The sequence below is a fragment of the Oryctolagus cuniculus genome, chromosome 7 (assembly GCF_051225735.1).
Source record: "Oryctolagus cuniculus isolate XC-2025 breed Fujian yellow rabbit chromosome 7, ASM5122573v1, whole genome shotgun sequence".
NCBI lineage: Eukaryota > Metazoa > Chordata > Mammalia > Lagomorpha > Leporidae > Oryctolagus > Oryctolagus cuniculus.
In genome coordinates, this window is record NC_142873.1 from 8,664,241 (window position 1) to 8,687,290 (window position 23,050).

Consider the following 23,050-nt stretch of genomic DNA (forward strand, 5'->3'; position numbering starts at 1 on the left):
CTGCAGCCCTGCTGACGCTGACGCCAACGCCAACGCCGACGCCAACGCTGACGCCGCCCCGGCCAGCACCTCCCGGCGCTCCCGACCGAGACAGGCAGCCCTGCTTTCCTCCCTCAGGACACACCCCCACCCACCCCAGATGTTCCAGTGCAGTCTCCACCACCACCTGCCCCCGTCCAACCTCCCGCTCCTGCACTTGCGTGGCTTGCTTTGTGTTGTTTTGAGATGAACCTGTAAACGTGAGAGCTCAGGGATCTGAGGTACTTCACATAATCACACTCAAGTATCAGTCTTTCATATGCTGAAAACAAGAACACAGGAAAACAAGTCCCTTCCCTCCCCTCAGAAACGTGTGCACTTTCCCGCCAGGATGCCAGTGGCTACCTCTGCACCACATCACTGATTTCCTGCACACACGACAGTAAGTTATTGAGGACGGGGTTTGTCCCGGGCACGCCGGCCGCTGCTGACGACACCTGCAGCTCCTGCAGGCTCAGCTCCAGCTTGCTCACGGCCTCTCGGAAGGCAAACTTGTTGCGAGTCTGAGGGATGCAGTCCACGTAGCCTGAGCAGTAGTCGAGCAGCTGGTGCCCTGTGTCCACCAGCTGGCTGTTGGGCACGGGCTCCGTGATCGCACTGGACAGTAGGTCAGCACATTCCAGCAGGGCCTCTTTGCTGATTTTGTCGGCCGAGATCTTCTCAGCTGCCTGTTTGGTTCTCCTCAGAGCCACTTTCGTACCTGCTGTGCCGTTGGCCAGTTTGGCTGGCGAGATGGAGGATGCGGGTGGAGGCACTTGAGGCGGAGGCACCGCTGGCCTCCCAGCTTTCCCACTGATGGGCACTGCCCCTGGAGCTGCCTTTTTTCCTCCTTCCTGTGTTTCGGACGTGGGCTGTCCTGCACTGGGGGCAGGCGGCTCTTCTGCAGGGTCTGAGCAGGCGGACGGATGTTGCAGTAGTCTCATCACTGGTGGAGGGGGTGGGGCACACTTTGGTTTTACCCGTCGGGGTCGGTCCTTGTCTCCAGAGGACGTGACCTGATGTTCAGATAAGAGCTTGAACTTATTCCCCTGAGAGTCTGTGCCAATGAGCTGCACGTCAGCTGGAGTGTGTTTCAGAGTGGGTGAGATAAGGACTGGCACTTTGTGGTTGTGGGTGGTTGGGAGGACAGACGCTGCCTTGGCTGGGGAGGCCCAGCCTGGCTGCTCTCCGTCCTCGGGGACTCCAGCCATCCCAAGTCGTGCCCCACCATTCCTCTCCTTGCCCTTGGGGGCAGCTGGCGTGGCAGCTGCCCCCACCCCTGCAGAGTCCTTCTCTGTCATGGCTGGATCCCCAGGGGGGGTTCTGAGAGGAAGAGCTGTGGCTCCTCTGGGCAAGAGCTTGGCTTTGGGTCTCTCCCTGGGTGGAGCGGCACCTTCCTCTGGCTTTTTTGGAAGCGTGTCACTGGCCCTGTCCACATTCTCCTCAGGCTGAGAAGAGGTGGACACTGTCCTTTCCAGCTGGAGTTTGGACCTCTGGCAGTTCCTGGGAAGGGTCATTGCCATCCTATCCTGCTCTGGAAGCCCTGAGGACATGGAAGACGTAGAGTTTGACCTTGGGAAAGGCTTGGGAGTGTCATCACTGGCTGCGGGTTTCCCTGCTCGTAAGCCCAGTGTCTTTTTGATTAAGCGCGGTGTAAAGAAGCCTGTGATGCCAGACCACCCACCCCCAGCCGTGCCACTGCCCCCACCACCCCCACCGTCGTCATTACAGAGGTTCCTCTGTGCAAAGCTCCCCCCACAGCACTTGGGTGGCACCAGGTTCGCCTCTTGCTGGGCAGGAGTGAGAGACAACCCATCAGCATGCTGGAGAGAAGCAACAGATGAGAAGTTACCCGCAAGTTCGTATTTCTTTTGGGGCTGATTCTCCATTTCGCGGAAGGAGCTGCTGCGCTTAGGGGGTGTGGGAGCGTTTCTCTTTCTCATGAAGGAGCTGAAGAAGCCGCCCTTCCTGTCCCTGGTGAAGCACGTCTCTTTGGCGTCTTCCAAGAGGCTGCTGGGTGACTTGTCTCTTTGCTTTCGAGGCAGTGCTGGGGACCCACTGGACGGCTGTGCACTTCTAATGAACCCTGATGAGAAACAGCCAATCAGTCATGTCAAAGACAAGCAGCGCGGCCATTAGAGTTCCCATGGCTGAGCTGTTAAGAGTTTTGTGAGCAGTGATGAAATGTCAGGTGTTGGCGGGATGCTCAGGAAAATATGAACCAGGGACCAGGGGTATGGAGCAGGAGGCAGAGAGATCAGGACCGCTGACCTAGCAACACAGAACCAAGGACTTGGGTGGCTGGTAAAACAGACGCCATCCTTTCCTCACCAAGGCGGGCAGCAAAACGGGCACAGGTCCATCCTACCCCATGGTTCTTTAAGCAAGGCAGCTTCCACTTTGATTCTGTCTGCCCAGGGCCCCTTACCTGGTGCTGAATTGGAAGCAGGACTCTCGGTGGCATCTGGGGCCCCTTCGATGTTCTCCTTGTTCTCCGCCTGCTTCTTCAGCGTCCGCGTCTTGGAAGGAAGGATGGGTAATCGGGGCAGGTAGGGAACAACAGACGACGAGGAGGCGGCTCTCCCCAGCTCCTCGGCCACCTCTGTGAGGAAGGACAGGGGCCACTAAGAACAACTTCATCGACAGGAACGGAGTTTTCCATTTCTGAAAAGGTGCATGCACACACACACACCCACCCAGGATCACACCCACACACACCACACACACAGATTCACATACCCACACAACCACACCCCCCCCCAGAATTACAAGCCCATCCACCCACACACCCACAGATTCACACACCCACCCAATCACTCACCCACCCACTCATCCATAGAATCACATGCCCCACACACAATCACAAACCCACCCACCCACATAATCACACACCCACCCCACACATACAGAACCACACACCCACACAATCACACCCCCCCACCCCCACATACTTACAGGCCCGCCCACCCACACACCCACAGATTCACACACCCACCCACACACAGATTCACCCCACCCCCACCCCCCAGAATCACACACACACACACACACACACACCCACAGAATCACACGCTACGCCCTCTCGTCTGGCTGCGTCTGTCGTGGTTCGCCTGTCTGCCTGGTGTGGGCCTGGGGGACCGTCAGGTATGTGTCTGTTCAGCCTTACTGGGTCCTGCCAAACTGCACCAATTTACACTCCTACTAGCAGTGTTTAGAAAACCACCTTTTTCCATCTGATTTTAAATTTAACCATTCTGGTAGACATGTCACAGTATCTCATGATTATCTGAAAGGCAGAGGGACACGGAGATCTCGGATGAAATGGCTCACTCCACATATACTTGCAACAGCAGGGCTGAAGATGTACTTAGAACGTAATAGCAACTAAGAGCCAGGGTGTTCTGTACTGGACAATGAAGGGGAGGGGAGGAGGAAAAAGAAGTGTGAATCCTTTGCTAGCATCAGAGTCTGGAAGAAGTGACAGACGGCACCATGAACTCAAGGGATCCATGCATGCCTGGTTGGCTGGGTCAGAGGTCTAGTTTGGAGTTTGTGGTTCAACTGAGTTGCTTCTTTTTAAATTTTTTTATTATTCATTTTTTTTTGAAAGTCAGAGAGAGAGACAGAGATCTTCCCTCTGCTGGTCCATTCCCCATATATCCATAACGGCTGGGGCTGGGCCAGGGCCAGCCCAGACCCAGGAGCTGGGAACTCCATCCAGGTCTCCCATGTGCATGGCAGAGTCCCAAGTACTCAAGTCATCACCTTCTGCCTCCCAGGATGCATTAGTAGGAAGCTGGATTGGAAGCAGAGCTGGGACTAAAACCCAGGCATATCAATGTGGGAAGCAGGGATCCCAAGCAGGGCCTTAGCTACTGTGCCAAACACCTGCCCCAGAATATCATTTTAAATATTCAATTACATGGACCTAACAATTAATAGTCTTCTAGATATTTAAGTTGTTCTTAATTTTTCAGTATTACAATCTATTCGCCCATGTATTTTTTTTTTTTAAGATTTATTTGAAAAGCAGAGTGACAGGGAGAGACGCAGATCTGTCATTCACTATTTCCACAAATGCCTGCAATAGCCAGGGCAGGGCCCAGCCAGTGCCAGCAGGCTGGGGCTCAATCCAGGTCTCCTGCACAAAAGCAGGGCCCAGTACTTGGGTGTGAATGAGCATGAAGCTGGATCAGAAGTGGAGGAAGTGGGACTGGAACTCAGGCATTCTGATAGGGGATGCAAGCATTCCGAGTGGCACGGGAGCTGCTGCACCAAATGCCTGCCCCATTGTATTGTATCGTTCTTTTTCAATTTTATTTAAGTTATGTAAGTTTCATGTATTTCATATATACAGATCTGAACACAGTGACACCTCCAATCCCTCCTCCTCCTCCTCCCTCTCCCATTCTTGCAGCTAAGTCTTTATTTTTTTTACTTGTTTCCTTAGGCTCTATTTTTAGAAATGGAATTTCTGGACATTACTTTTATGACTCAGTTCTGTCTTTGTAGATGTGGAGTTAGAATATTTCCTTTTCTTTCCTACAGAATAAGTGTTCAGGCTTCAGTAACTACAGACTTATTAACTTTATAAGAAGACGAAATCAATTTCTAGTAAAAATGTAATTTTGATAGTAAACATATGAGAGCTAAACACACTGAAAGAAAGCAATACAAGAATAATCAAAGCCCAAAGTCAACGAAACAGAGTCACCGAAACAGTCACAAGCTACAGGAGCTGCTGACTTCTGTAATAGGAGTGAGATTCATCACCGTCACCGACATGGAACCTGTCACCGACGAACAGCAAATCCACCGGCTCTCACCTTCGGAAATGCTCGAGTCATGGAACATGGTTTCAAAAGCTTGATGTGTTTCCGCAAAAGAGGGCCTGTCGGCAGGGCTCCACTTCCAGCCTGAGGAACAGAAGCAGCCGTGAGGAGCCCTGGCAGGAACTACGACCCCGTGTCGCCCCATCGCTGAGCCCCATGCGCCGTGTGCTTATTCGAGCCGCAGCGTGTTCATGGGGGCGGGAACACAGCTGCTTCCCAGCTCCAGACTCTGCAATGAACCCATTTCTATTTAGCCTCAGCGCCGCTTCCCTACTGTGAGGATGATGAGAGGTGGGACAATGGCTTAGAAAAACGTCAAGTTTTCTGCCACTGGAAAAACTAAAGCAGCCAAACCTTAAACTCAGTTAAAAACACATCAGCGTATCATAGAAGAGGAGGCCAAAGTCCATATTTGACGAAGGCAAGAGAGAAAATAACATTAGGCGTGACAAACACACCTGCAACTCATCACCCGCCTCCACCTTCAAGCAGACACGCGTGTCTCCTCGCCACAAGGTTGCTGTCACGCACTCGCCAGTCTAGTGATCACCTCCCCGTCCACTTGGAAGCAACCCCCCACCCCACCCCCAGCCCATCTGACCTCCACACCCAATTCCTTCCTATCCTATCAAATACTCAAGTGTTTCTGAACCACTGGGTCACTACTGGGCCATGGGCTAACTTTCAAAACTAAAACCCCTCAACATACTCACATGCTCTCATCAGCTCGTAAACCTTCGGGGGGCACCCCTCAGGTTGCTCCATTCGATATCCTTTTTCCAGCAGATCATAGACCTGGGACAGGTCAATACCTGGATATGGTGACATTCCATATGTAGCAATTTCCCATAACAGTACCCCAAAAGCTGCAAAGGGGATTTAAAAAAGTAGTATTACTTCTTCTTTTTTATAGAATTACAATTTTTTTTAAAAAGATTTATTTATTTTATTTGAAAGGCAGAGTTACAAAGAGAGAAAAGGAGAGGCAGAGAGAGAGAGAGAGAGAGAGATCTTCCATCAGCTGGTTCACTCCTCAGTTGGGAGATCTTCCATCAGCTGGTTCACTCCTCAGTTGGCCACTACGGCCAGAACGGCTGATCTGAAGCCAGGAGCCAGGAGCCAGGAGCCTCCTCCGGATCTCCCACGTGGGTGCAGAGGCCCAAGGACTTGAGCCATCTTCTACTGCTTTCTCAGGCCATAGCAGAGAGCTGGATCGGAAGTGGAGCAGCCGGGACTTGAACTGGTGTCCACAAAGGATGCTGGCTCTACAGGCTGGGGCTTTACCGGCTATACCACAGTGCCAACCCTGTAATATTACTTCTGATTTACTACTTCTGTTATGAGCTAATCTCTCTCTTAACTTGTAATGTTTATCCACTATTACAACACTAATATATCCTTTTCCCAGTTCTTACAGTCTCACTTGTCCTAGAAGGTATCTGCTCCCAGAATACTGCAGATAATTCTCAGAACAGTTTTCTTTGAAATTCCCATTCCTGGGCCGGAGTTGTGGTGCATCAGGTGGAGCTGCCGCCTGTGACAGTGCTGCTTTGAGCCCCGGCTGTTCGTTTCTGATCCAGCTCCCTAGAAGTGCACCTGGGAAAGCAGCAGCAGATGGCCCAAATACTTGGTTCCTGCCACCCCTGTGGGAAACCAGGATAGCTCCAGGCCCCTGGCTTCAGCCTGGTCCAGACCCAGACCCAGACACTGAGGAGTAAACCAGCAGAGAGAGGATCTCTCTCCCTCTCTCTCCCTCTCTCTCTTTGCCTTCCAAATAAAGAAATTAATCTTTTAAAAATATATCAAGCTAACAATTTTTATTTCCATACCCTTTAAAATTCCAATGAGGGACAACAAATTATAACCATGTAAGAAGTGAGGGGGCAGAATCCAGCTATTCTCAGAACTGTGTCTGACATGCCTACTTTGTTTCACAATTTTCCAGTCGGCTAATATCAGAGGACTGAAATTAAAAGATCCATCTGAACGCTCCTAAGGGGCAGGCATTTAACCCAGTAGTTACGACACAGGTTGAGATGCCCACTGCCTTACACGAATGCCTGGGTTTGGTATCTAGTTCTAGTTCCTAACTACAGTTTCCTGCTACTGCAGACACTGGAGAGCCACACTGATAGCTCAAGAGCTTGGGTTCCGCCACCACATAGGCGGCCTGGGTTGAATTCCCAGCTCCCAGTTTTGGCCCAACCTTGTCTTAGCCCTTGCTGAACCAGCACATGGGAGCTTTCTCTCTCTGCCTCTGAAATAAATAAATACATAAAATCTGATAAAATCTACAACAGAAAAAAGAATTTGCTCAATGTTGTCACACTCTAAGAGTCTGCTGGATAAAATGACTCGGAATGCTACAGCCACTTCGGTCGGCTCACAGTGCAGACCTCCCTACAAAGTCTCGCTGCCCTTCAGGCTGCCAGAAAGCAGCTCTGCTACAAGGAAAAATGCAGGTGGAGAGGGGGCCCTGTATCCCCGAGCTGCGGGAGCGTGACGAAGCCCAAGGTGGAAGGCAGAGAGAGAGGGGGTCACAGCTTCACGACAGGGAACACCTGGACGGCTGTGACCTCTCTGAAGGCAGGGACTTCCCCTGTAAACCTTTTCTTTATGCTTCTTCCTGCACTAAGTTCCTCACACAGTGCTTGGCAGACAGGAGGGATGCAAGAAGGGGGAGACCAGGCGGAGAATTCTGAGTATCACATAAAAAAGACTCTAAGGGATCGAGAGCATTTATAATGAAGAAAAGCGGCACAAGCAGGAAAGTGGGTGTTGCAAGCTTACCCCACACGTCAGACTTAATTGAGAAGGTGTTGTAGGCAAGACTCTCTGGTGCTGTCCACTTGATAGGGAACTTGGCTCCGGCATGAGCAGTATAGGTGTCTCCAGTCATCAGTCTACTCAAGCCAAAGTCGGCCACTTTTACCACGTGGTTTTCTCCCACTAGGCAGTTCCGAGCTGCAAGATCTCTGTGGGATAGAGAACCCTGATGTGATTCCATTCAAATGGTGAGCAAAGTGGTCACAAACGCTTTATTCTCTTGTGCTACAAGAGCTGCTAAGTGCTGACAATCACTAACATGGCACAAAGTCACTGACTACACATCTCAGAGTACTCAGTGACAGGCAGTTAAGCAGGTTCTGAAGTAAAGGGACTTTGTGAAATGGGTTCCAGGTGACAAGAAGCTGGGACAGGTGTCAGAGGTGAGCGACAGCTGCTTTTCTTTAAGGTTTTAGGTCCTTCATCGAAACAGAAAGCTACCTTACAATTCAGCCACTAGAGGGAGCAAAAGGGCCTTGGTGCTGCGCAATAGAAACCCTTTGTTTTGACAAAGGCTCAGCACGGCACTTTGATCAGAGAGCAGTGGGACTGCAGGTTGGAAAGGACATCACGGGCCTCCTCAAAGACGTAATTACTGCCTGGATTCATCTGAGAACTCCCGGAAGGGTCTCTGCTCCTTCATCTCCTCATCACGGGCAGCACGCAGGCTGTACGCACCGATGGATGAAATTCTTCTTCTCTAAATACTCCATGGCAGAAGAGATCTGCGTGGCCATGTAGAGCAGCACCACGGCCGTCACCTCCTCACGGCTGCACTCCCGGAGGTAATCGAGCAAGTTCCCGTACGGCATGTACTCGGTCACAATGTAAAAGGGCGGCTCCAGGGTGCACACGCCTGGCATTGGAGAACAGAGCTCGTCTTACTAGCGCGTACGCAGAACAATCCATTTCATAGTTCTGTTGTTTGCTCACCAGCTTGGTGAAATCTTTCCCCTTCTTAGCACCTCATTTTCTGCAATTAATACAGCAAAATTCAGGACGTTGGCTCAGGGCAGGCACCTGACCTGTGGTGGAGACACCTCTTGGGGTGTCTGCATTCCACACTGGAGAGCCTGGGTGCAAGTCCCAGCTCTGCTCTTGATTCCAGTTTCCTGCTAAGATGTACCCTGGGAGGCAGATTCCTGACTCAGCCCCAGCGGTTGCAGACATCTGAGGAGTGAACCAATGGATGGAAGATCTCTGGCTCCCAGCCTTTCTTGAAAAGAAAAGGAAAAACAGAGGAGAGGAGAAGGACGGGGGGAGAGAGGAAGAAATAAAGAAAACTGAGAAGGGAGTCTCTGCTTCGCTACGCTGTTCTCTGGAAATTCGTATGCCTTTGAGTATTTGCCTGTTTGGGCAGAAGTGGATTTACTTGTATTAACTCCATAAGGGGCTAAGACGACCATAAATAATTAATTAACTTCTACATCAAAGGCAGAAAGACAGAGATATATAGACAGGGAGATCTTCCCTCTGTTGGCTCACCCTCCTCTGCCCCCAAAATGCCCACTGGGCAAGGCTGAAGCCAGGACCTGGGAACTCCAGCAGCTCCTCCCATGTGGTGGCACACACAGTACTTGGGCCATCGACTACGCCTCCCAGCACGCCCATTAGCAGGAAGATGGAACCTGCAGTGGAGACAGGACTCAAACCCAGGCACTCCGACATGGGATATGGACATCGCGAGTGGCATCTTAACCAGCCTACCAAACGCCTGCCCCAGAAAGCAAATTCTGTCCATGCGGAGGTTCTCCTCAATCCCATGCTAAAGCGCCCATCTGGAAGTAAAAGCATTTGTGCAATGTTGAAGACTACGTGAGCTCCACCTGCAACAATGCTTTGTGAAGACTTCAGCAGCCTCCAGACTCAAGGATTTCACTGACAGACAGCAAATTCCCATGGAGGGTCAGTAAGAAGCTATTTCCTTTGGGGTAGTTGGTTCCATTTGTGCATCCAAAGAAATCGCCCCATTTTTAAAAGGGGAAAAGAACTTAATCCAAAGTTTCTTTGCAGTCCGAACAGGTGAAAAACCAATGTAGCACAGCCGGGCACTTCCTGCTTGTACAGGTTTGCCACTGAAGGGCTTAGTCACAGACTACTCAGTATTTCTTTATCTTGCGACAGTTTTTCAAGACAGCCTTGGGCCCGGTACCACTCTGAAGGTTCTGAACTTCGAATCTGGAGAAACTACCGCAAGCTGAACAATTTTATGTAATGAAATCAAATCAGGCCGCTGTATCCTGAGTAATCCTTAAATACAGATCTTGCTCATTAAAAGATCTTGCTCATTAAAAGCACCATTTATTGAAGTGGATGCGCACTTGGAGGTTCCGCCATGGTGATTCTAAAGAAAGATCCGGTGATAGCAAGGCGGTGGGTGGCAAGCACCGCTGGGGCAGTCCCAGATTAGGGTGCCTGACCTCCTCACCTAACAGCTGTCCCAGATTAGGGTGCCTGACTGCCTCACCTAACAGCTGTCCCAGATTAGGGTGTCTGACCTCCTCACCTAACAGCTATCCCAGATTAGGGTGCCTGACCTCCTCACCTAACAGCTGTCCCAGATTAGGGTGCCTGACCTCCTCACCTAACAGCTGTCCCAGATTAGGGTGCCTGACCTCCTCACCTAACAGCTGTCCCAGATTAGGGTGCCTGACCTCCTCACCTAACAGCTGTCCCAGATTAGGGTGCCTGACCTCCTCACCTAACAGCTGTCCCAGATTAGGGTGCCTGACCTCCTCACCTAACAGCTGTACCAGATTAGGGTGCCTGACCTCCTCACCTAACAGCTGTCCCAGATTAGGGTGCCTGACCTCCTCACCTAACAGCTGTCCCAGATTAGGGTGCCTGACCTCCTCACCTAACAGCTGTCCCAGATTAGGGTGCCTGACCTCCTCACCTAACAGCTGTACCAGATTAGGGTGCTTGATTTCCTTCATGACTGCAGCTTCTTTCAGGAACTCCTCCACCTCCATGGTGTCCTCCTGGAAAAAGGACGGGAAAGGTGGGTGAGGGGAAGAAAAGCAGAGGGGCCGACGCCACCGTCATCACACGCCTGAAACATCAACTCTCCAAGTCCGTGGAGCACCGCAGTTCGTTACTCTGAGGAATTTTATCACAACCTAATGTGCTCTACAGAAGTCAAAGAAACTGTCCTTGAACTCACTCATCTGCTGGAAACCGCAGTACACCCAGCAGTCGTGTCCTGTAACCGACTGAAACATGCCTGGGACTCAGGCTGGACGGCTGGGTCCTCTGGTGGTCTCTCCTCTGGCTCCGTCAGCCTTCAGACAGGAGACAGCACAGTTCCCTGCTACATGTCCATCTGCCCGAGGAGATGACGAGCTGCTGGAGCGGCGCTGTCCCGTTCCACCCTCACAATACACTTGGTAACTAGGCAGGACGGACGTTCAGGACTGATGTAGCAGAGCTCCTGGGCTCTGGGAGACTGCCGAGAACTGAGGGTGGCTGGCAACCCTCTGTTTACTCCAGCAGGCCGAGAGAAGAGAGCGGGAGCAGAGGAAGAACAAGTGGAGAGGGGAGAAGCAAGAACACCAAGGACAGAGCGAGAGCGAGCCCCAGGATTCTAGGAGCACGGATGGAGAATTCTGTCCCGCAGGGGTTGCTCTCGGAGGCAAACAGCTTGTTTAGCTTTCCTAAGCTCTAATTTGCTTCTAACCTCCTACAAGGAAGGTCTGCGTTAACAGCCTCCAGGGAGCAATCTTCCCCACCCGTGGGTTTCCCAGCCTTGCAGTGAATAATCTCCCTTGCACTGTCAGCAATGGCACCAGGGTTAATCACTGCAATTTGCTAAAGTGCTTGGCACCAGCGGGTGGAAAGTGTTCCCGAGCTCAAGAAGGGCACGCTGATATTCAAGTGACTGGGCACACAGGAGAAGGCCGCTGAGCACTGTAATCCTGCGCAACCCACCTTCAACGTCTTCACGGCAACCGTCAGGCTGTATTTCTTCCAGACGCCAACGTAAACCTCTCCGTACTGCCCACCCCCAAGTTTGTGCTTCATGGTGATGTCTGTTCTTTCCATCTCCCACTTGTCGTGGATGGGGGACACGCCGTAGACCGTAGGCTTATTACACTTGGGTGCTGGGTAGTGCAGGGTGGTCACCAGCCCGTCGGCCACTGTGGAGTGGTGGTGGACGAGCTCTGCCAGCGTGCTGAAGCGGCTCTCCGCAGTCACGTACACCTGGCGGGCAAAGGAGACACGCTAACCCACTTGTCGGGAGACAAGGGCCTGGTCTTCAGCCCATGCTGCACTGGCCTCAAGACACAAAGATCGGAAGCCACCCTGACCGAGGCAATGAACGAGTTGACCCAATCTTCCTCTTCTCCCCTAAATTAGTACGGTCTTTGGGCAAATCCTCCAAGACAGTTCTCTGGATCACCAAGCTCACTGACCTCCAAATACTTCTAAGCACCAAGACAGACCGTGGGACCTGGTATATGAGGAGATGAAGGAAGAAATGCTCCGATTAAAGAGGGCAAGCAGGGCCCGGCCTCCTGGAACCACCATGCGGACTTCTAACTCCTTTGATTACCTTCACCTGTATCTGAGCTACACAGATAAAGTCATTTAATGTGTACTGTTGTGTGTCTGCTTTCTTGCATTCAACTTATTTTCACTGTAATATAATCCACATCATGTCAAAGTCACCATCTTAGTATGTACAACTCAAGTAATTTTTCTTCTGGGTTATTCACAACTATCCAACCGTCACCATTACCCAACTCCAGAACATTTTCATCATCCCAAAAAGGAACGCCACACCCATCAGCAGTAGTCCCACTCCTCCATCCCACCCCCTGGCAATCATCACTCTCTCCAACTTGTGTGTGAGGCTCATTTAGGCCAGTGGCCAACACACTATTTGTAAAGGGCCAGGTTACAAACATTTAAGGCTTGTGGTCGGAGGGTCTCTGTTGCAAGTGCTCCTCACTGTCCAGCGATGGAAATAACCATGACCATACATAAACCAATGGTGTGGGCTGGGTTCCAGTAGAGCTCTATGCACAAATAGGGCAGCTGGACGGTCATGGCTAGCCCTGACTGCTGTATGTGGCAGGACTATGTGTACCTCTTGCTGTATGGGATTCCATTTTATGAGCATCTTAGAATTTATTAATCTAGTCTACTGGTAGGTATTCAGCTGTTTGCAGTTTTGAGCTACCACGAATAATGCCACTAGGAACATTCCTTAGGTGTCTTCTGGCCCATACAAGCATTCACTTCTGCTGGGTCTCTCTTACATTATGGTTTTATTTGGTTTGGTGAAGAGAGAACATACTACGGATGGTGGATGGTGGTACAAAAGAGAAAGAGCATTAATAATCATTTCTGACTTTGCACTACTCATTGTGTTTTTTTAAAAAAATTTCCTTTAATCTTTACAATAAGAAAAAGTGGGATTTATTGACGGACTGGGAAATTGGTGCTTATTTAAAGTTGCTAATAAATGGTGCAGTAACAAAGCAAACCAGGTCCACCTGCTCCAAAGCCTCTGCTTCTCCCTACTATGCATACCACATAGAGGAAAATAATCAAAGAAACGATTCCACCTAAATTTACACTGTTCAGTAAGAGAACAACTGACCTGGCCATGGTTTATAGTTTATGAAGTACAACAAAAGTTTCATTATTACACAGCTGGTCTTCTCAACACGCAGACTGCTGAATGACTACTGTAAATTCATTCTGCAGGAACCTACAGTGCCCTCCCTTATCCATGTTTACACGCCTCCGTTTCAGTTACCCTTGGTCAGCACAGGAAGATATTCTGAGAGGGGCCGGTGTTGTGGAACAGCAGGTAAGCTGCTGCCTGTGACACCAGCGTCCCATGAGCACCGGTTCAAGTCCAGGCCACTCCACTTCATAGCCAGCTCCCTGCTAATGCACCTTGGAAAGCAGCAGAAGATGGCCCAAATGTTTGGGCCCCTGCACCCATGTGGGAGACCCAGGTGAAATTCCAGGCTCTTGGCTTCTGCCTTGCCCAGCCCTGGCCGATGTGGCCACTTGGGGAGTGAACTGGCAGATGGGAAGATCTCTCTCTCTCTTTCTCCCTCCCTCTAACTCTGTCTTTCAAATCAATACATCTTTTTTAAAATTAATTTATTTATTTGAGAGGCATCTTTACAGAGAGACAGAGAGAGAGAGGTCTACTGACACTCCCCAAATGGCCTCAACAGCTGAAGCTGAGCTGATCCAAAGCCAGGAGCCAGGAGATTCTTCTGGGCTTCCCACATGGGTGCAGGGGCCCAAGCACTTGAGCCATCTTCTATTGCTTTCCCATGCCATCAGCAGGAAGCTGAATTGGAAATGGAGCAGCCAAGACTCAAACCAGCGCCCATAAGAGATGCCGGCACGACAGGCAGATGCTTAACCTATTATGCTAAAGCGCCAGCCCAATAAATAAATCTTTAAAAATAACAGATATTCTAAGAAATGTAACTCATTATGTTGCTATAATTGTTTTTATATTTTACTATGTTATTGTTGTTAGTCTCTAGTATATATGATTTATACGTTAAGCTTTATCATAGGTATGCATACATAGGTATACATACACAGGAAAAAACACAGAATACACAGGTTGTGGCGCTACCTGCAGCTTTAGGCATCTACAGAGGGTCCTGAAATAAACGCCCATGAAATTAGGGGATGGCTGCATCGGGTTCTATTTGTGAACTGATGACTGAAGAGCTCACTTACAGTGGCTCCTATAGTTCCTATCATTTTTAACCTTCAAATTCAGCTTATCATTAAACTACTAACATAATTCCGCTTTTCCTTTCCATTACCATCTTCTTTCGAGAAGAGTAAGGTTTGTCTAACGTGCCTAACAGCTACACTCACGAAGTCAGCCACGTCAGCTAAGAAGACCTACTCCCACTCTGGTCATTCCGAGCACGCCCAGAGGTGGCTCCGGGCGGCCTTACCTTGCCGTCGGTGGCGGTGTTGATCCTGTAGTGATACACGCGGCCCTCGTACCGGAGCGAGATGGACAGCTGCCCGGGGCTGCTCTCGCTTTCCCGCACCAGGAAGCTGCCGTTGATGAGGCTGCTAAGGAGGTACTCGGCCGCGCTGCGGGACACGGGGCCATGGTACCAGGAATGCTTCTCCAAGCTGTTCACGGGGGTGATGTAGTTGCTGGGAACCCAGCCCTGTCCATTCTTAGAGCGGACTTCACTCCACTCGCCGTTCTGGTTGTAGCCAAGGACTCGCAACTTTTCACCTAGCCAGGAAGTCACAATGAAAGGTGTTAAGATTTCATTTTACACTGAAGCCATGTAATGTCAAACTTCAAACTCATTGGAAAATGAACCTGGAAACTTCACCAAAAAAACGTTTTAAGTAACAACCTTGGCTGCTCACCACATCCTGACAGACCTCTTCAGTTTACAGCCTGTGCCACAAAAGCACGTGAGAAACAGTTTTCTGGAGTCGGCTACACACAATTAAAGGTCTATATTGGCCAGCGCCATGGCTCACTAGGCTAATCCTCCGCCTGCAGTGCCAGCACCCCAGGTTCTAGTCCCGGTCAGGGCGCCAGATTCTGTCCCAGTTGCCCCTTTTCCAGTCCAGCTCTCTGCTGTGGCCTGGGAGTGCAGTGGAGGATGGCCCAAGTCTTGGGGCCCTGCACCCCATGGGAGACCAGGAGAAGCACCTGGCTCCTGGCTTCGGATCAGTGCGGTGCGCCGGCCACAGCCTCCACTGGGGGGTAAACCAAGAGAAAAAGGAAGACCTTTCTGTCTCTCACTGTCCACTCTGCCTGTCAAAAAAAAAAAAAATAAAAAAAATAAAAAAAAGGTCTACACATGCTGTGACCCGACCTAGATGTCAGTCTGGATGCTGAGTGTCCCCCAAGGGCCCAAGTGCTACAGGTTTGATCTCAAAGGCTTATGTTAATGACACTAAGACGGCAGAAACTTGAACCAATTATGGTGTCTGGGGGCAGCATCCTTGCACAACAGGTTAAACTGCAGCTTGCAACGCTGGCATCCCATATAGGAACACCAGTTCCAGTCCTGGCTGCTCTGCTTCCAATCCAGCTCCCTGCCCATTCACCTGGGAAGGCAGCATCGTGTAAGTGTTATATAAATAAGTACATTATGTAAGTACAGGAGCCCCTGCAACCATGTGGCAGACCAGGATGGATTTCCTGGCTCCTGGCCCGACCTGGCTGTTGCAGTCATTGGGAAGTGATCGGATTGGGTCGTTACAGGGGAACCCTTACAATTAAATCTCGGTGGCTTCCTAAGAGACTACACAGCCACAGTTGTGTGTCCTCTCTTAACACAGGGTGCTCTGCGTCTCCTCAGACTCTGCCAGCACCGACACCATCACCTGATGCCAGACCAGTGAGGGTGCCCTATCACTTGAACCTAATACAGCACCTGAAGACTGTCCTTAGGAAAGTATGTATAGTAGTAAGATGGGAAAAAAGACTACTCAGATGGCTGCAAAACAGCACAGTGCTCACTCTTCTGAAGAAAAATAAAATTCACTCCCTTCAAAATAGTTTATCAATGAGGGTATTTCATGTAGAGATGGGCCACTGCTGATCACAAGCAAGGACTGAGGTGCCCAATTCCTTCTAAATTTCATTTGGCACCAAAGCAGAAACATCATCCATGCCAAAACACAGATCACAGAGGGGAGGGCAGGGCACAGGGGTAGGAGGGTCAGCAGTGAGAACTCTCAAGCAGAATCTTTTCTAGAACTCAAGTTTTAGAAGAGTTAGCGTTTCTCGGAGCCGGCACTGTGGCACGCAGGTAAAGCCGCTGCCTGCAGTGTGAGCATCCCACGTGGGCACTGGTTCGAGTCCCGGCTGCTCCACTTCCGATCCAGCTCTCTGCTATGGCCTGGGAAAGCAGTAGAGGACAGCCCAAGTCCTTGGGCCCCTGCACCTGCATGGGAGATCCAGAAGTTGTTCCTGGCTCCTGGTGCAGCTCTGACCATTGCATCCATCTTGGGAAGTGAACCAGAGGATGGAAGACCGACACCTGTCTCTGTCTCTGTCTCTCTGCCTCTTCTCTGTAACTCTGCCTTTCAAATAAGTACATAAAATCTTAAAAAAAAAAAAAAGGTTAGCATTTCTTTCCTATTTCCCACTAAGAATGAATCACTCCTATCTATTCCTCTAAAATTGGTGTGTGGGAAGGGAAGCTGACTCTTAATATTGGAACCCAAAACCCAAGTCACTGTGGATCTTTGCGTATACTTTGATTTCTCTATTAAAGCTGTGAGCATCAAATTCAGGCTTCAACATACCTCTTGCCCTATACTTGGAGCACAGGTTAAAAGCTTCTTTAGCAAAACAGAGAAGATGAGGAGATACTGTTAGTGATAAATGTTGACGAATCCTTGTAGCGCCTTAAGGCTCTGGTCAGTAAGAGATGCAAGTGTTTGCACAGGGTTCACACAGACTTCCTCAGTGACAAAAGGCAGAAGGAAGCCCCATCAGCGAAAGGCGCAGGGCCTGAAGCCATCAGGCAAGGACTGCTGAGGAGAAACTCCAGGTTCTGGGGATCAGCGATGTGGGGCCGGTCGTCTACAGAACGTTTGCCATCGGGTATTTGTTAGCCCCTACCTCTCAACTGAGCTAACTGGAGAGAGAACACAGAGTGTGTGCATACACATACGTGTATGTTTCTATGAAATACACACACATGCACTGTACACAGACAGGAGTGTCTGGGGTGGGGATGCGTATGTGCAACTGAGGAGATAAATACTCACCATCACGCTGACAGAAAAAAACTGATCTTGGAAGGAAACAGTGCTGCTCTCTAGCTTTTCTCCACTGATCCACAAGAACTAGAAGTGAGGACTAAGCAGTATCTCAATACACATCATCACATTTTATACTGCTGCCTTCTTTAAGAGAACTGACAGCGGCAGGCCATTGTAATTAGCGCCCAGTCAACTACCCTGGGTTGCTTATTCGTCTCATCTCCTCTGGAAGTTTTGGCCACTATGGAAGTTGACTAGGGGATGACCAACAGGGACACAAACACTGGCCCTATCTGCAAAGGAATCCTGGAATTTTTAAATCAAGCAAAATTCCATCTTCAAAAAAGGAACTAAAATAAGTCCTGGTGTTTTATTTTTAAAACATATTCATATCTTTTAAAATAAGAAAATAGCAACAGTATGATATCATTTATATTAATAAGAACTTGATACAAAAAGCTGGCATTTCGTTGGTTTTTAGAGAAACCCCTATTGGCCACAGACCGAGATAACCTCCGTGCCAGAGCTGCACACTGCTGTTGCTCTCCCTGGTAACTGAGGCATCAGCAGACTTTCTTCATCAGTGTTTCCTTGGCAACTGAGTTATCTTGGAAAATACTGACAAGAAAACTACCTGGGAAAGAATGTTCTGAGTCATCACTTCACCAATTTCTCCACTGAAGGATCAGGGGTAAAACAGAATGTGAGTCCTACAGACACTACTGTACAGTACAAAATCTCTCCAAAAGTCTTAATTTATCCTCAAACTGTAAAACTTTCCTTTGACTGTATAAGCATAACCTCTAAACATATAACACATATGATCAGCATCCTGTCCCCAATACTACCCAAAATCTTTAAGTAGTTGCTATCATGAGATAATGCACTTTTCTGCTTCCCATGCCTTGGAAACTCCTGGCACATGCACACATACAAGCACATCTGCTCTAGGCCACAGCTCCGACTCAGTTTGAAAACTGATGTATGCAAAAATTATATGAGGGGTGGACGTTTGGTGCAGCTTAGCTGCCACTTGGGATGTCCACATCCCATATGAGAGAACACTTTTTTTTTTTTTTAAAGATTTATTTTATTTATTTGAAAGAGTTACAGAGAGAGGCAGAGATAGAGAAAGAGGTCTTCCATCCGCTGGTTCACTACCCAGATGGCCATAATGGCCAGAGCTGCACCAATCGGAAGCCAGGAGCCAGGAGCCTCTTCTGGGTCTCCCACGCGGGTGCAGGGGCCCAAGGACTTGGGCCATCTTCTACTGCTCTCCCAGGCCATAGGCAAGAGCTGGATTGGAAGAGGAGCAGCCAGGACTGGAACCAGCACCCATACTGGATGCCAGCACTTCAGGCCAGGGCTTAAACCTGCTGCGCCACAGCGCTGGCCCGTAGAGTACACTTTTTCAAGGCCCATTTCAACTTTTGATCCAGCTTCCAGCTAATACCTCTGGGAAGGCAGTGGGTAATGGCTCAAGTGCCTGGGTCCCTGCTACCCACATGGAAGAGCTGGACTGAGTTCCCAGCTCCTGGCTTCAGCCTGGCTCACAGCCCTGGTTGTTACAGGCCATTTGGGGAGTCAACCAGCAAATGGAAGATTTCTGTCTGCCTCTCAAATAAAATGAAAATAAATTTTTAAATACTTTTAATTATACCTAGAGTAACATTATTTGAGGGGAGGGAAACCTGTCTTTTTTTGGAACACCAACTCCCATTTGATAGCTCATTCTGAACCTTCCAAGTAAAAAGCATCTAACTCTATGACAAATACTCATTTAAGTTATAATTTCAGCTAGCTAAAAATTATCCCAAGATACATTTTTTTCCTCAGTAAGAGGCTTTCATAAATTGAAAATGCAAGAACAAGTTTAGACAGAGCAGCAATAAAATTCATGGACACAATGAAAACGTCCTCACAGTCTCATTTCTTCCTTAGAAGAGTTCTCCCTTTTTTGTTCTTGTTCAAGAAATACACGTGTGACTTTCCTTGGCCATGTCCTTAGTCCTCCTTTTTTAGAAGAATTCACTATTGAAATAAACTACTATTTTCTTGAGATTATAATAAAACCAGTCCTACTATGACTTTGATCAACCCCTACAAACACAAACGATAGGCCACAACAACTCAAAGCTGGACCCTAACAGGCAGCTTGTGCCAGAACGCAGAGCACTGGATTAGTATCTTCACGCACAAAGTCTTGCTCCAAAAATGAACGTTTGGGCTGAACTCAGTATAAATGGCGTCCTTAGCGCTGTAGCCGGCTGACATCCTGAGTGCATCCTGAAACCCACCGGGACTGGGACGGAAGAGTTCTGGGCAGTTACTCCCCAGACCATAATTGTGAGTAGCACCGGGCTCTGGCAACGTAACTCAGCGTGGGAAGTCACCGCTCAGTCAGAACCAGAGTCTTACCTTTGAGGTAGATGAGCACTGGCACATCACATACAGTACAAAATTCTGAGAATCAGGGACGTTTACATACGGAGTTTCTAAGGTGTTTATTCTCATTTTGTCCCTAATAAACCCCAAAATATAGAGTTACACATCATAGGGCATTATCCCATACACAGGCAAAAAAAGATAGTGAACCCACAGCATCTGACCCAAGTGACTTACCTAATTTTAGTCAGCGGCAGAAGCCAGACAGGCCCCGATCTCTTAACCACCAGTGAGAGCTCAGAGATACTACACAGACCCCTCACCTTTAGTGATGCTGAGTGTGTTGTCACCACTTGCTACAAAATCATAAAGTGCAACGAAGAGATTAGGGTCACTCTCGGTGGCTCCAAGCAAGTTCTCCTTGGAGCTCCACCTGATGGCTTCGTTCAGTGCCTGGGGTTCAAGATCACAACCATAGGGACGGTGCAAAGCTTCTGAAAGACAGAAAAAGGGAATGGAACTCCCAGTGAGTTCAACAGCTGAAAATTCACCTGAACTCAATACATCCCCAGTGTTTCAGCGGCTAGCATATACTGACAGTTACAAAGAGGGCCAGCACTGTCCTGCCTGTGCAGTCATACAGAATAACAAACAGGCACTACTCTCCTGAGCACAAGGACACAATTTCCTTGTTGAAAACACAGCAAGGTAGGTAGAGAAAAGACCACAACATGAGAATTTGGCTCCGATTTATAGGCATTCACTGCCAGAGTGAAACGGGAAAGGCATACTTTCCTGAAGGAGAGAAAAGCAAAGAACTCTCAAAATGAAGCGGCTACTAGTTTTATAAAACATGTTCAACATTTTTTTTTTTTTTGACAGGCAGAGTGGACAGTGAGAGAGAGAGACAGAGAGAAAGGTCTTCCTTTTGCCATTGGTTCACCCCCCAATGGCCGCCGCGGCTGATGCGCTGCGGCCGGCGCACCGCGCTGATCCGAAGGCAGGAGCCAGGTGCTTCTCCTGGTCTCCCATGGGGTGCAGGGCCCAAGCACTTGGGCCATCCTCCCCTGCACTCCCTGGCCGCAGCAGAGAGCTGGCCTGGAAGAGGGGCAACCGGGACAGAATCCGGCGCCCCGACCGGGACTAGAACCCGGTGTGCAGGCGCTGCAAGGCGGAGGATTAGCCTAGTGAGCCACGGTGCCGGCCCATGTTCAACATTTTGTTGCAGTGGTGGTTTTAAACAGCAGTTAAGTTTTCTCAGTCCTCCCAAAATACCTCTTTCCCTTACCCTCCTCATATAAAACAAATTGTAGAAAAGATAATTTTTGAGAAGTATTTGAATACTGTATAAATCTAGACCCCATTATACAGGGAAAATTGTTTTTAAAAAGTGCTTCTAGAAAAACAATTCTGAAATTATCTGTAACATAAAATATAATTTGGTTTAATACAAAATATGCTTGAGAGTTGAAAATAATCTTACATTACTAGGCACTGTATGTGAAACAACTTGCTATTATTCATTGTTTTAAATGAGAATTTTACTCTATTTTCTTCCCTGGGCAGAACATTTTTATAAATCATCAATAATTTAATGGAAAGTCCTAGAAAATACTGCCCCAATGGATACTTACTGAGTTTCTACCAGTGTGCACTGGCTGGAGACCTGTAAGAACTCTTTTTTCCTTCAAGGCTTTAGAGTTCCCAAATTTATTCACATTACACAAATAGATCACCTGTTTCCTACAGCCCAGGTCAGTTATAAAATGCACATTGTTCTCCCAGTAGTGATTTTCTTCATTATTGGGACTGTCTTTACTGGCTGTCTGCCAAGGCGTACTATTGAATGGTCTATCATCAAGAGACATTTTCTGCCATGTCTCTTTGCTTCTTTCATTTTTTACATTTCAAATGAGTTCCATCCTGTTTGAGGGGGAAGAGCTTTTGAATCTGTGGTTGTCTGTCAAATCCATTCCCTCTTCTCCATCTCCGGCCCCAGCATCTCTCACCTGGACTACTGCCTCCAGTCTTGTCTCCCTCAAGTCCATCCTCCACACAGCTGGCAAAGTGATCTACTTAAGACAAAAATTGGACCATGTTACTCTTCTTAAGGCTCTTCAACAGTTCCCCACCAGGTTGAAGTCTCCTTACCATGACCCTAAGTCCCTCCACGACGAGGCCTCTCCCTAGCCCAACCCTCCAGTCGCACACTCTGGCATTCTCCAGGCTGCTCCCCACCATCTGACCCCCAGTCCACCAGAACTGGTTCCCCCCTTCTCACCCCCCATTCCTTTCACTGGCTGGCTTGGACTCATTCTGGAACACTCAGCACCCCTGGGAGTACACCCCTCCCAGACCACTTGGTACAGTGGTACCTTCCATCTTGGTCTCTGTATTTATAGTGGCCACTTGTTGGTGTTGCTTCCCAAACTGTATGATGTGCTCCTTGGGAACAGGAAGTTCATCTATGTGCTTTCTTTCTGTTGACTTACATAGTATGTGTTCAATAACTGTTAGCTAAACAAATATGTGATAATATGTGACTAGAAACAATAAGATAAATCTTAGTCTTAAAATCACATTAACGAAATGTTTCAAAATTGATCTTCTGTCTATGTGACAGAGAAATTCTTGTTGTGGGTTAGATATGTAATTTTAACAGCCTTAGAATTTGTTTAGCTTTATCACATTTCCTCCACGTCTCTGTCAAATAAATAAATCAAACTCTTTTTTAAAAGATTATTTATTTGAAAGTCAGAGCTCACAGAGGAGAGGCAGAGAGAGACAGAGAGAGAGAGAGATCTTCAATCCGCTGGTTCACCCTCAGTTGGCTGCAATGGCCAGAGCTGCGCCAATCTGAAGCCAGGAGCCAGGAGCTTCCTCCGGGTCTCCCATGTGGGTGCAAGGTCCCAAGGACTTGGGAAATTTTCTACTGCTTTTCAAGGCCATAGCAGAGAGCTGATCAGAAGTAGAACAGCCAGGACACAAACCGGTGCCCATATGGGATACCAGCATTGCAGGCGGTGGCTTTACCCTCTATGCCTCAGCGCCAGCCTCAATAAATGAAACTTTTTAAAAAATATATAAAAGCATTCTTTAAGGTAGTCACATGTACTATATTTTTCTTTATTCAAATGAAAAAATTATCTACCCTTGCAAATTTCCACTGGCTACAAAATGCCAATCCTTTACCAAATGGAAAAGACTTGGCCAGCATTGTGCCTCAATAAATTAAGCCGCCACCT

The 23,050-nt window shown here is 48.7% G+C and overlaps 1 protein-coding gene across 9 annotated transcripts in view; it reads right to left on the bottom strand.

The window, feature by feature from the left end:
• Positions 1-273: 273 nt before the first annotated feature.
• The window catches only part of ABL2 (ABL proto-oncogene 2, non-receptor tyrosine kinase), a 110,895-nt gene continuing 88,118 nt past the window's right edge, over positions 274-23,050 (bottom strand). For 3 of the 9 annotated variants that reach the window (XM_070077198.2, XM_089299452.1, XM_002715004.6), the window contains exons 2-12: positions 21,815-21,877; positions 20,129-20,299; positions 14,624-14,919; positions 11,604-11,876; positions 10,573-10,657; positions 8,355-8,532; positions 7,641-7,825; positions 5,564-5,716; positions 4,845-4,934; positions 2,447-2,620; positions 274-2,104 (exon numbers count right to left, since the gene is read on the bottom strand). In XM_070077198.2, coding sequence (XP_069933299.2) covers positions 381-2,104; positions 2,447-2,620; positions 4,845-4,934; positions 5,564-5,716; positions 7,641-7,825; positions 8,355-8,532; positions 10,573-10,657; positions 11,604-11,876; positions 14,624-14,919; positions 20,129-20,299; positions 21,815-21,877 — 3,392 coding nt within the window. In that variant the 3' untranslated portion in view covers positions 274-380. Of the gene's footprint in view, positions 2,105-2,446; positions 2,621-4,844; positions 4,935-5,563; positions 5,717-7,640; positions 7,826-8,354; positions 8,533-10,572; positions 10,658-11,603; positions 11,877-14,623; positions 14,920-20,128; positions 20,300-21,814; positions 21,881-23,050 lie in introns of all 9 variants that reach the window. The other 6 variants (XM_070077200.2, XM_002715005.6, XM_070077199.2 and 3 more) reach the window with 3 other exon arrangements.